This window comes from Mustela lutreola, chromosome 8 (genome assembly GCF_030435805.1).
Source record: "Mustela lutreola isolate mMusLut2 chromosome 8, mMusLut2.pri, whole genome shotgun sequence".
Taxonomy (NCBI): domain Eukaryota; kingdom Metazoa; phylum Chordata; class Mammalia; order Carnivora; family Mustelidae; genus Mustela; species Mustela lutreola.
Window position 1 is genome coordinate 137,857,128 of NC_081297.1, and position 12,522 is coordinate 137,869,649.

A 12,522-nucleotide genomic window follows, 5' to 3' on the forward strand; every position below is an offset into this window, starting at 1 on the left:
ACCTCCCTGGGGCAGGGGTGGGCAGGAGGCAAAGTTGCTGCACCTGTTACCAGAGCTGATCGCTGGGAGGCAGGTAATGGGGTGTGCTCAGATTCTATACGGTTGCCTAGGAAAGGAGCTCCTGGAGGACAGAGTTCCAGGAGGTGTGTGGGGACAATAGCAAAGACTTGCAAGTGAGGGGCCTAAGGCTCCCCATGGAGAGTGCAAGAGTAAATCATACACATAACAGATGAGGTCAGAGATGGGCAGAATCCTCTGGAGAGCCAGGGCAGGGTGCCCGGGCCCCAGTAAGATCTAAGGGTTCCTAAATGGATGGCATTAACATATCCAGAGAGAGAACCTGTCCCTCAGAGAGGGCTACAGAAAAAAGAGAAGCTAAAAATGAGTTTGGGGGCAAAGTTTAAAAACATGAGACAGCTACCATTACGGGGCCATGCTCTGTGCCAGGGACTCTGTACGCCTCACCTCCCCTAACTCAGCATCCGGACTCACCTCTACTTAATGACTCTCAAGGGCTGCGCTTTCTGCAGGAGGACATTCCGCATGCTGGCACTGTGCTAGGTGCTGATGGTGGGTTACGGGAGGGCAGTCGGTCCCCCCAAAGTCAGGAGGACAGCTCTGGGCCAGGCAGCTCGGAATCAGGTCCCACCTGGACACCCTCCGCTTGTGCTTTAAACCAAGTGACAGCTTGGTGTGTGTGGCGGGGTGTAAGGGTTAAACAGGTCATCTCACACAGATGCCAAGACAGTTCTCCAGTGCATGGAATGAACTTGACAAGTACGACCCACGGTGATGGCCATGGCCGTCACGGCGGTGGAGATGGGCCCATCAGGCAGTGGGATCAATAAATAGGTTAAGTGTAGAATATCTCAAATAAGCCCAGGAGAAGCGAGTTGCCCATGAGGCAAAGCCATGCCTGAGGGCAGGCTACTTCGTCTAAACCACCTTGTCTCTAATAAGAGGTTAAATGACAAGACACATGCAAAGTGCTGGTAAGAGTGCTCGGCACATAGTATGTGCTCAGTAAATGTGAAATGTTATCGAGATAGCAGAACTCAAATGATGAATTAGCCCGAGGAAATGCCACCTAGTCAGGGTTCATGGAAGGCAGCCGGTTGGCTGGGCCTGGTGTTCTCTCTACCTGGTCTTGTTCAGATTTCGGGACTCATTCAACAAGTGTTTACAGAGCAGCTGGGTGTGCCAGGGGACATCTGATGGGGGAGGGTGGATGGCCACCATCCTGGAGGGAGCAGAATAAAACTGAAGTCTGTCATTCCTGTACACGGTCAGAATATAGTCTCCATGCAGGGTGGTATGTGTATCCCCCAGGAAGCAAAGGTGACATTTATGTTTTAAGCTTCAGGCATTGAACAAAGATGAAGATTCTGCAGGATGAGTGCAAGAGTTGGGAAGCCTGCTCAGTCTCACGGGTTATGCAATGTCCCAGCTGAGAGAAGCTGTTCCTACCCTCCACCTTCGATTCCGCTGCCATTCTGGAACATTCTTCAAAAATGTCAAGATACCTCATGCCTTTACACTTGTTAGTCCTTCAAGCGCTTCACCAACTCTCCGCCTCTTTCCGAGGTCATCCCTGGCCACCCATGAGTCTGTGGCTCTGTATCTCTGCTCTCCATTTCTGTATTGGTAACAAGAATGGCAGCAACACGTACAGTTGAGAGTGGCCCCTAGAATGTAAACCCCATGAGCGCAGGGACCCGCCAGCTTGTCCTGCTCACGGGAGTCCCAGCAGCACAATGTCACAGAGATGAATGAGGCACGATTCATGGCAGGGTGCCTTTGCTGTCCAGATGTGATCACAGTTCATTTTCTCAGGACCTTAAGAGGGAAGAAGTAACACAACCGCCAGCTCACGAATTTAAAAAAAGTCCCAGGAAGTTAACAAAATGCTGAGTAAGGAGTACTCAGCACTGAAAGGCAGGTCTGAATGACTCCGGTGACGGCCCCGTCCCAAGGCGGCACGCTGCCTGGCATGTAACAGGCGCTCACTACATACGGTTTTCAATCAATGAACGTAAGTCTACAGCTTCTCATTTTGTAGGAAAAAAGGCCATGATGGTGGTCTGGAGTGACCTGGCTATCCTGAAGCTGGCAGTTTGCATGGGAGGGGGTTAGGGGGACGGGGAGGCCAGGTGAAGAGGTCCAGTTTTGAGTGTTGTGAGCAGGACAGAGAATTAACTCCCGTTGAGTCCCTCCAATGCCCTTGCAGGAGGCTCTCAGGAGCCCCTTTATTAACTGAGAAGACAGAGGACCGGAGAGACTAAGTGAGTCGCCCCAAGTCACATGCTTGGTAGGCGCACCAGACCCAGGATGCAGGAGCAGTTCTGCCTCGCCCCGCCGAGTCCCACCTGACGTTTCTGGAATCGAGCGACAGCCGCACATCTACAAGCCGGTTCTTTAGAATAAACCGGCGAAGGGGTGGGGGAGAGCTTTTACTGGAACTCTGCAGCTGGGTCCACACGAGTATCTGACTTCGTTATTTTCCGATTGATCCGTTTGTTTTTGCTGTAATATTAGCTGGTTGCTGAGCAACCACCAAGGGAGCGCTGATGCTGAACTGTTCGGGGAAAGCAAGTGCCCCCGCCCCGGAAGGGCAATATGATTGTTTGTGGGGGCGGGGGTCCAGGGAGAGGGCTGCCCGTCAGCCTGCTCCCATGTCCTGGGGTTTTGAGAGTGATCTGGCCCCTTCCAGAAGCGAGCAGGCTGTCCTGGGGGGCAGCCCACTTGCCCCCTCTGACACAAATATTTAACCTCGCCAGGGCCTTGGCTTGGCCACCTGTGCTAACAGTTACCTCCAACAGGTACCTCACAGAGTTACCTCTGTGGAACCACAGAGGCCATTTTTACAAAGCAGCTGGCACAAGTTAAGGGCTCAAAAAACTGTAACTACCAGCATTTGTGATATTATGTCCATTTTAACAGAATTTGGATATGGCATTTTGTTGGGCATCTTTGCTGGAGAAGTTGGTCTCTAGAGGGGTTCATAGGCCTTGTTGGGGTCTACGACACTCATGGCAAACCATACCCGTAACCTCATCCTAGACTAACGATATACTCCTGGTCACGAAGCACATCCAATTTTAGTGTTTGGATCAGAAACATACTCATCCCACTCGCTGGAAGAGAATTTTCCATAAGCCAATGGCAAGCCAATATGGTTATCCTCATATGAAAAGGACAGTGCAAGCTTCTTTGGGGCTTCTGATAGAATCCTAGTCCTTACTTGTTCTCAGAATTCTGGTGCTTAGGAATTATCTAAGTCAGAGGTCACAAACTGTTGGCACAGGACGGGGCTGGGAGGTTCTCTTCAGCCTGAAGAAATATGGGTCTGGGATTGGAGAGTGTTTTGTTTTGTTTTTAAATGACTTGTTGACTTAAAAATCAAAACACAAAAATCCAAGTATCCAGCTCCTTTCGAAAAATACGGAGACCGGGTTACCTGGGTGGCTCCATCAGTTAAGCATCCGACCCTTGGTTTCAGCTCGGGTCATGACCTCAGGCTCATGAGATCCAGGCCTGCTGCGGGCTCCATGCTCAACAGGGTTTGCTCGTCCTTGTCTCTCTCCTCCCTAGCATCCCCAGTCGCACACTCTCCCACCCTCTAAAATATATCAATAAAATCTTAAAAAAAAGAAAGAAACATATGAAGACCTTAGCCCTGCCACCCACTGCCCCCAAAGCTATCATGCCACATTTGGCGTGGAGAGAAGCTAAGAGCCTCAGATGGGAGCGACAGTCTCTCTAGAGACTCCTACTCAGCATTTTTTTGTTGCTTTGGGCTAAGGTTCTGACCCCTCCGGGCATCTGCATTTATGACTCCTGATATAAGATCATTTCTTCACTTGATAATGAGGAAACGGGCTGAAAACAGAATTGCTGGAAGTCACACAGTTCACTACGGCACACAGCATGAGCGGGAACAGGAGTCCTGGGTCTCAGCAAGTGTCCTGTCCACTGTAACACTCAAAGTCAAGGCCATGAAAGCCTGCTCTGTCAAGGAAGGACATGGACACAGCAGAGCAGGAGGCGGCCGGCGTGAGAGGCGGGCCAAAGCAGGCCGGATTTCAGGGTGCGGACTTTGCCAAGAAGAGTCAGGTGGCAGCATTTGGGAGAGATTCCCACCTTCCCTTTCAAAGTCCACACACCTCTGCAGACAGTTCCTGACTTCAGCTGCCGAGTCTCCCACTGGTCCATCTACCTGCCAACCTTCTGCTTCCGACCCTGCATCAGACCCTCCCTGCCTCTTGCCTGGATCAGCACAACAGTCCCCTCGTTTCTCCCCCTTGCTCTGGCCCTGCTGAGATTCTGCTCCTTCGCAAAGCAACTACAATCATCTTCCCAAAAGGAACATCTGATCTGCCGATTCTCCTGGGGCTCCTCCACGGCTCTCCTGCCTCACACTCCTCTATATATTTATCAGGAGTCCTGTGGGACCCACGCCAGCTGACATTTCTGTCCACATCGTCTCTCGCGGCTCTCTCCATCAAGACCCCGGCCACCCTGCACCTCTGGAACGGACAGCTGCTTCCACCTGGAACATGCCACCTCTACCGGCCAACTCCAACTCAGCCTCCGCTTGGATCTGTCTTCTTCAGGGCATCCCTTCTTCTCACTCCCAACCCCACCCCCAGACTAGGTGGATCCCACTGGGAAGGGACACCCCCCGCCCCATTGCAGAACCTAAAGAATGTGCATCTTTACTGAACTGTCATTACTGCTGGTCTGTAAGCACTGGAATTCGCCAGTCCTATCTTTGCGGTTCACAGATACGGTGACAACGAGTAGCAGGTACCTTATGAAAGTTTACCCGCTGGGGGCACCTGGGTGGCTCAGTGAGTTAAGCCTCTGCCTTCGGCTCAGGTCATGATCTCAGGGTACTGGGATCGAGGCCCGCATCAGGCTCTCTGCTCAGCAGGAAGCCCGCTTCTCCTTCTCTCTCTGCCTGCCTCTCTGTCTACTTGTGATCTCTGTCTGTCAAATAAATAAATAAAATCTTAAAAAAAAAAAGAAGAAGCCCTCCTATCTATTAGAAAAAAAAAAGAAAAGAAAGAAAAGTTTACCCACTAGATGAAAGAAAAGACGAATGGGTACTAAGGATCGGACAGAAGAAGAATCAGGAAAGTTACAAGGTCTGTTCGTTCTAGATAGGCAAGTCAGGGCAAGTCAGGGCTTCTGGTCTGTTTCCACATGTGTACTTTACAAAGACTGGACAATACACCTTGACACCCCAAGATCAAATAACCACACTAAAAAATAGGCAAAACACACAAATAGATATTTCTCCGAAGAGACATCCAGAGGACCAACAGACACATGAAACGATGCTCACCATTGGGGAAATCAAAACCACAATGAGATGTCATCACACACCTGTCAGAATGGCTAAAATCAACAACACAAGAAGAAACAGGTGCTGGAGAGAACGCGGAGAAAGGGGGAACCTTGTGCCCTGTTAGGTGGGAATGCAAGCTGGTGCAGCCACTCTGGAAAACAGCATGGAGGTTCCTCTGAAAGTTAAAACAGAGCTACCCTACGACCCAGCAATCGCACTACTGGGTATTTACCCCCCAAATACAAAATCACTAGTTCAAAGAGATACAGGTCCCCTGATATTTACAGCTGCATTATTTACAACAACCAAGTGATGGAAGCAGCCCAAGTGTCCATCAAGAGATCAACAGATAAAGAAGTTATGGTGTGTATATACAGTGGAATACTACTCAGCCATAAAAAGAGTGAGATCTTGCCATTTGCAGCGGTCTGGACGGAGCTAGAGGGTACCATGCTAAGCAAAGTCAGTCAGTCAGTGAAAGACAGACCGTATGATTTCATTCATGTGCAATTCAAGAAACCAAACAAATGAGCAAAGTTAAACACAAACAGAGAGAGAGATTTCAAGAAATCGACTCTGAACTGTAGAGAATGGACTGCTGGTTACCGGGGGGTGGGGGGTGGGGGTGGGGGAGGGATGGATGAAACAGGTGATGGGGATGAAGGAGGGTCCCTGCCGTGATGAGCGCCTGGTGACATATGGAAGTGCTGAGTCACTATGTCATACACCTGAACTAATATGACACCATAGGTTAATGATACAGGAATTATAATGAAAAACTTAAAAAAAAAAAGACTGGACAAGATCTTTTCTTCCCAGGCAAGGTAGGGTCTCTGGACTTCTGTAGGGACTGTGAAGAGCAGTAGTGTTCTGGGAGCAATGTGCAATGTTTCGAACCCCCCGAGGGGAACTGCGCACCCTCCTATAACAAGGGGCAAAGGCTGACCAAGCCCCCGGTGAGTCTGTGTTAAGAACATGTTAATTACCGGCACCGCTGGTTAGCGCCTCCTCAGTAAGGTCTTGATTAGAGATTAATAGCATCTTTGATCAATAAAACATAGGACTAGAACATAGAAACAATCTGTTCCTGTGTGATGTTTTTTTACATTAGACCCAGGAGGTAAAATAATAAAAGAGGGCTTGGACGTGGGGTTCAGACCACAGACTCTGAGGAGAGGGCTGGTTCACTGCCAACTCCTTGGAAGGAAGGCCCCTCGGGGGCTCCTACAGAAGAGCCCCTTAGGTGAAGAGGCCTGGGCCTCGGTTTGATCCTCAAGCCTCTCTTTTCTTGGTGGAGGGTGGCCCCCACCATTTGTTCCTTTGGGAACCCCCTCCCATCCTTGCATGGGGACTCCCAGAGCTTGTGATGCTGCAGGCTGTGGGGGCTTGGGAATCTCCAGGAATCAGGTGCCAAAAGCACAGTCTGGCCACACGGGGGCACCCTCACCACACACACTGGCATTCCAACGCCCCGCTGCAGCGGGAGCAGGAGCTGGAGGACAGATCGCTGGCCAGAGCCCTGTGACCACACCAGGAGTTGGGGCAGCGCAGGCCATGCTCTTTGGGAAGACACTTCCCATCCTCCCTGACCAAGAAGCATGCTGCCCCAACGTCATGGACGAGAGAGGCTGCAAGGGGCTCCTCCTGCTCACAGGGCAGGGACTGGAGTTAGGAAATCCCAAGATAACCCTGGAAAGAGGCCCGGTGCCAAAATGTGGACAGAGATGCACGCTGCTTTCCCTTGCTCCGAGGAGCAGGGCGGGGAGGGACTTAAATGGCACCTGTGCTGTAGCTTTGGGACAAAAGGTTTAAACTCTTTGGGAGGAGGATCTTTTTTAAGAGTGAGAGCAACAGAGACAGTAAGAGAAAGACTGAGAGACACAGACACACAGACACACACACGCAAAGGGAGGGAGGGCAAGAGAGCGGGAGAGAAAGAATGTTACTCCTGCCCTGTGGGGACGGTCTGTAACCCCAGAGCAGCCAGGCAAGTACGGAGCTGGGTGCCTGCGGGCCAGGACTCTGCTTCCACTCCTGGAGCATAGCCGTGGGGACTTGAGTGGGGGGCTCTGCTGCTCCGGGCCTCGCTGTTGCCCACAGTAAAAGGGGGAGCCCTGCCTGCCTTCTGGGACTGACGTGTGGCTCCGGCAGGATGATTAATAAGCACAAATCACCTCTCCCAGTACCGGGATCCAGGCGAGCACCACCGGCAGCAGAGAGAATTCAGGCCGACAGATGCCAGCAATAAAGGATGGGGGTAGGGGAAGCCTGACCATTTACAGTTCGAGTTACAACTTGTGACTTTAGTTTAGCCACATGGGGACTTCCGGGCTGCATGAATTCAGCAGTCCCTCTCAGCCCAGACTGGTTGTTGAACCATAACAAATGCTATTCCCCATGCAGCCATCCGGCCTTCCACGCGCAAAATGTCTTGTCCAGCCGCTGGACGCCGGCCCCGCCACGTCAGCAGAGCTGGGACCGGTCACTGGAGAGTCACCGAGGCCACCGGGATGGCGACTCAGCCCACAGCCCTGCAGTCGGACTGGCTGAGCCCGGCCCCTACATGAGTCTGTGTGTAACTGTGGGCTCACAGCCCCACACACTCCCATCCGGGAAACGAGGACCATCATAGCGCATGGCCCAGGGACCGCGGGGGTGGGAACGAACTCCTGCTAGTCGGGCACTCAGAACCGTGCCTGGCACACAGAAGGCACTTCAATATAAACGCTGGCCTTCACTGTCACATTGCTTTGTTTTACAGAATAGGCAGTGATCTTTCTAGAATGGTTAGATGCAGGTCATCTGATCCAAAACCGGGAGAGGGACGACATGTTTCCCTAGCAGCTAGAGAGCATTAGACCAGGAGCGGAAGAGCCACGTCTGAGGCCACACGCAGCTTCTAACTTTTCGGTATGCAAAGTGGGGTTCTGGCCTGTTAGTCAGGAAAACAAGGACACCAGATTGCCCAATGGCCCTGCCGAACCCGGCGGGCAGCGCTCTCTCTCTGGGTGGATGCAGACGGGTCCCCTCCCCGCCCTCCCCAACCGGGTCCCCGCTGCCCCATCTTTAAGAGGGAAGACAGGGACAGGAGGACGATCCCGGGGAGCGTTCTGGTCCCAGCACTGCCCGAGCCAGCGTCCCCTGGGCCCTCACCTGAGGTACTCATAGAGCCCATACATGGGCAGGAAGTCGATGTCAGACAGGAACATGTAGGGCGTGCCCACGTGCTTCATGGCCACGTTGCGCAGCAGGTTCACGGGGTAGAACTGGCCCTCCTTGTACACGATGTGGTAGGCCACATTGTGGCGGCTCATGAGCACCTCGGAGCCCTGCGCGTAGCGGAGGAACTGCTGGGCCTCGGCGTCCGACAGGTAGAGGGCCAGGCTGATGGGTCCCTCCCAGTGCTTGCAGATGGCCTCGAGCATCTGGAGCCTGCAGGAGACAGGAAAGCTGAGCCAGCCGTGGGGACCCGGGCCACGCGAGATTCACCCAGCCTCCCAGGGTGAACGCCACTGCCACACACACCTGGTCAGCCCCCTCCAAGTCCAAGTCCCTGCTCCAACATCCATCCATCACTGCGTGCCGGGGGCCAATCCCCAAAGCTCAGTTCCTTTATCTCTGAAATCGGCGTAAGCACTTACCTGGCTGGTTCTTGTTTTATCTGCTTCCAGATGAAGGTGGGGGTACTGACAGAGTCGCATCCCACGGGAAGCCTTCTCCTCTCAGACTCCTCTTTGCACCGGGGTGGGGATGATTACATTAAGGGATGTGAGGGTCCCCTCCCGGGTCACAACACCTAATGCCTCTCCTCCTCTCTCAGCAAAGACATAAAGCCCCTGCAGGGCTCTGCTAAGGCAGCAACCAGCCACAGAAGATCTAACCCAACCGAGGCCCTACGTTACAAGAAGCATTAAAACACGAGCGATGGTAACTATGATCATCAGCTCATTAACGGTGCACCGGACCCTTTCCAGGACTCCCCCAACAACCCGGTGCACGGCTGTCATTTCCCTCGTTTCCCTGGTGGAGAAACTGGGGAGCCAGATGTCCGGTCAGCTTGGATCCTTGGACGGGGACCAGACCTGTACAGATGAGCACAAAGACGGGGCCTTGGAGACAGTGAGAAGAAACACATGCTGGGCGTTTGGCACGGTCGCTGGGGACAAAAGTGCGCCCGGCGTGATGCTATCTTCATTTGTCACAGCCCTTTCGGCCCCAGGGTCCCGGCCAATTTTGCGAGGCTCTAGGACAGGCATCGTGCCAAGGATTATGGCGGGGGGAGAAGAAGTAAGCCCAGAGGAAAAAAAAAAAACAACAAAAGGTGCTTCCCATGGAGAGGATTCTACAAAAATGCTTCAACAGAAAATCTATGAAGATTTTTTCTTTTCCCTCCAAAGGCATTAGAAGTGCCTGACAGATCAGATCTATGGTTAAGAAACAGCAAAAGCCTATTTCAATTTTTCCCCTGCCCAGCAAGAGGTACACAATCAACGGTCTCCTGGTAGGAATGCCCACTTTATTCGGACAATTACCAGGAAATAGATTCCATGCATTTCCCTGCTTCTAAACAAAAGAAAAACGGGCACACCTATCTTCTGTCAATGGCTTTCTCGATGGACTTTCAGAGTTTCCTCTCAGTAATTCTGTGATTTGCTCCTGCCAGGAGTTGCTTCCTCTTTCATGAAGGAGGTTTAAGATGTTCATCAGGGGAAAATGCCCTCCATGTCTCCTACTTTATAACACGTACTAATCAAATTGACCGGAGCCAGTTCTCTAAGAGGCTGTCTGCCTTCTCCATAAGGCGTGCTTTCCCCGGAGTCCGCGTGCGGCTTCTGCCGCAGGCCCGGGTCTCTGCCGGGCTCCGCGGATCTGGGGTTCTGAGTGGTCCCATCTGCTCCTCACTGTCACGATCTGTGAAATGGAGGGGACTGTGCGTTCGGAAGGGACAGCTGCTCGTACAAATCCTTTGAGTGCTGGGCAGTGAAAGGTAAGGAATGACTTTGAACGTGTGGCTGTAAGAGCTCCCAGGTGGGAGGCACGGGTGTCCGGCGGGAAGAGAGGCCAGTTCCCACGGTGGGGCCCCCGCTGCCTGGGATTCTGAGTCTGTGTCTGAGTTTTCCGAGAGGGAAGCAAGGGAAGCAAGCCCTTCCTCCAAGCTCTTCCAAGGGCATAACGTGAGAACAGAGACACAGATACCGATGATTCTCAGGTGCCTCTGATGTGGCAAATGTCATGACCACGTGGGCTTTCCCAGAAATGGGGCCAGATGTCCCGTGGAACCTTCACGAACCACAAGTAAGGATGACCCAGCCGCTCCTGCCGGGCTGCCACCAGCCCCAAGCTTACTGACCTCTCTTTCCTCAAAACCAAGCTTCCCGCCGGGACCTGAACAACAGCGACAGACTGAGGTTTCTCGTAATGAGGACAACATATACAAATGGGAGGGCAACAGCGTGCATCCCTACCACCTCTCTGCTGCTTGGAGGCTGCCGTGCCGGCTGCATTTCCACTGTTACCAGTCAACATTCACGCTGACTCCATGAACTTGAGATTCTCGTCACTGGGTTCCGGGTAAGGAAGCTCGAGGAAGTGAAGGGACTTCTTTCAAGTCACGTAGCTACTCAGCGGGGCAGCTGGATTGACACCACGTCTGGCCGATCCCCATGCCCAGACCCCAGACCGGTATTCTGTATGAACTACAGGGCAGCCTGGGATAAGTGTCCCCAAGGATCTTGTCTCCGCTGCCCGTTTCCCCAGACATGAATGTGTTCTTCCCTTGGGTCAGCTTCTGTGCCTTCCTTCCTCCTCCTCCTCCTCCTCAGTCTCTCTGGGGAACTGGCTCCAAGACCCGCCCTTTTCTTAACCCCTTTCCTGGCTGTGTCTCCCCACACCTGTGCCCTAAGGTCACCCTGTGTGGCTCCTTCCATGGGCAGTCCTGGGCTGAGTCGCTCTCTGGTCTCTTACACCGGACAATAACTTATGCCGCACAGCAAGGACGGGGGACAAGGGGCAGGGTTTCAAGAGACAAAGGTTAATCCTCAAAGGACGGAATTTTCAGTTTGGAAAGAACTGTAGAGGTTTTCTTGGTCGGATGATGCCATTGGGATGATGAAAAAGCTCAGCCTTGGAGCGGGGCACGGCTTGTTGAAGAGCACTGGGTGACTGAGTGCTAGTACTCACGGTCCCAACCCATAGGCCCATGCTCTTCTCTGAGTCCCCGGAGGGCCCACTATAGCTTCATGCTGCCCAGAGGAGGGCAAAGGCTCCAGAAGGGCCAAAGAGATGTCAGAAAGGTCTAGACAGGAGCCAGCGTTACCCCAGGGAGTTCTGCTGAGCCAGGAAGGCTCGGGCACTCTGTCTAGGAACAAGGGATCGGGCAGGGAGGCAGCCGAGTCAGAAACCTACAAGACTGGGTCGGAAGGAATTCCAGAAGGCCCGTCGGCCTCTGCTGGGATGGGGAGCTCCCTCCCTACAAGGGAGCTGATGCTGATGAGAGCAAGGCGGATTGCATGGTATGGAGGTGCAACGGTGAGCTCTTGGGGCAGAGAGAACTGGGTTTGAACTCTGAGCTGTGTCTGCATCCCCGAGCAAGAGATGATGGTTCTTCGGGCTTCCATTTCTATGCATGCACAGCGTGGACAGTAATAGCTCCGTAGATGACAAAATGGCTACAAATCACTCCTCTCTCTCAGTCTACAGCCTCTGCGGATACCCCCCTGCTGGTTCTGGGATGGCCATGTGACCTGCTTCACACAGGACACAAACAGGTGTTAAACGGTACTCATGTTGGGGGAGGGGGGCTTGCCCCTGCTGACAAGCCCATTTAACTAAGCTTCTCTATAAAGTGTCGGGCACGAAGCGAGCTATGCAGCCGGTACTCAACATATGGCAGCTGTAACTCCTTCCCTAGGTTCTAGTTCTGCCTTTCAAACATGCACGCATCCCACAGATACTTGTTACGTATCTACGATGTGCAGGTGTATGTGCTGGGTCCTTGGACGAACGAAAAAGACAAGGTTCCTGAACTTCTGGAGCTTCCTTCTGGTGGAGGGAAAAGACACGGATCCACCCGTGACATGTTCCGAGGGGGCGGAGGGTTAAAAAGGCGGGCGGAACAGGAAGCAGGGAGGAGGAACCCTGAGGGCTGGCTGGGGAAGGCCATGTCCCAAATT

General features: G+C 52.9%; 1 protein-coding gene across 6 annotated transcripts in view; it reads right to left on the reverse strand.

Moving 5' to 3' along the window:
- LARGE1 (LARGE xylosyl- and glucuronyltransferase 1) overlaps positions 1-12,522 on the reverse strand; it is a 526,862-nt gene that overhangs the window by 21,469 nt on the left and 492,871 nt on the right. For all 6 annotated transcript variants that reach the window (XM_059186798.1, XM_059186795.1, XM_059186796.1 and 3 more), the window contains one exon: positions 8,504-8,782. In XM_059186798.1, coding sequence (XP_059042781.1) covers positions 8,504-8,782 — 279 coding nt within the window. The remainder of the gene's footprint in view (positions 1-8,503; positions 8,783-12,522) is intronic.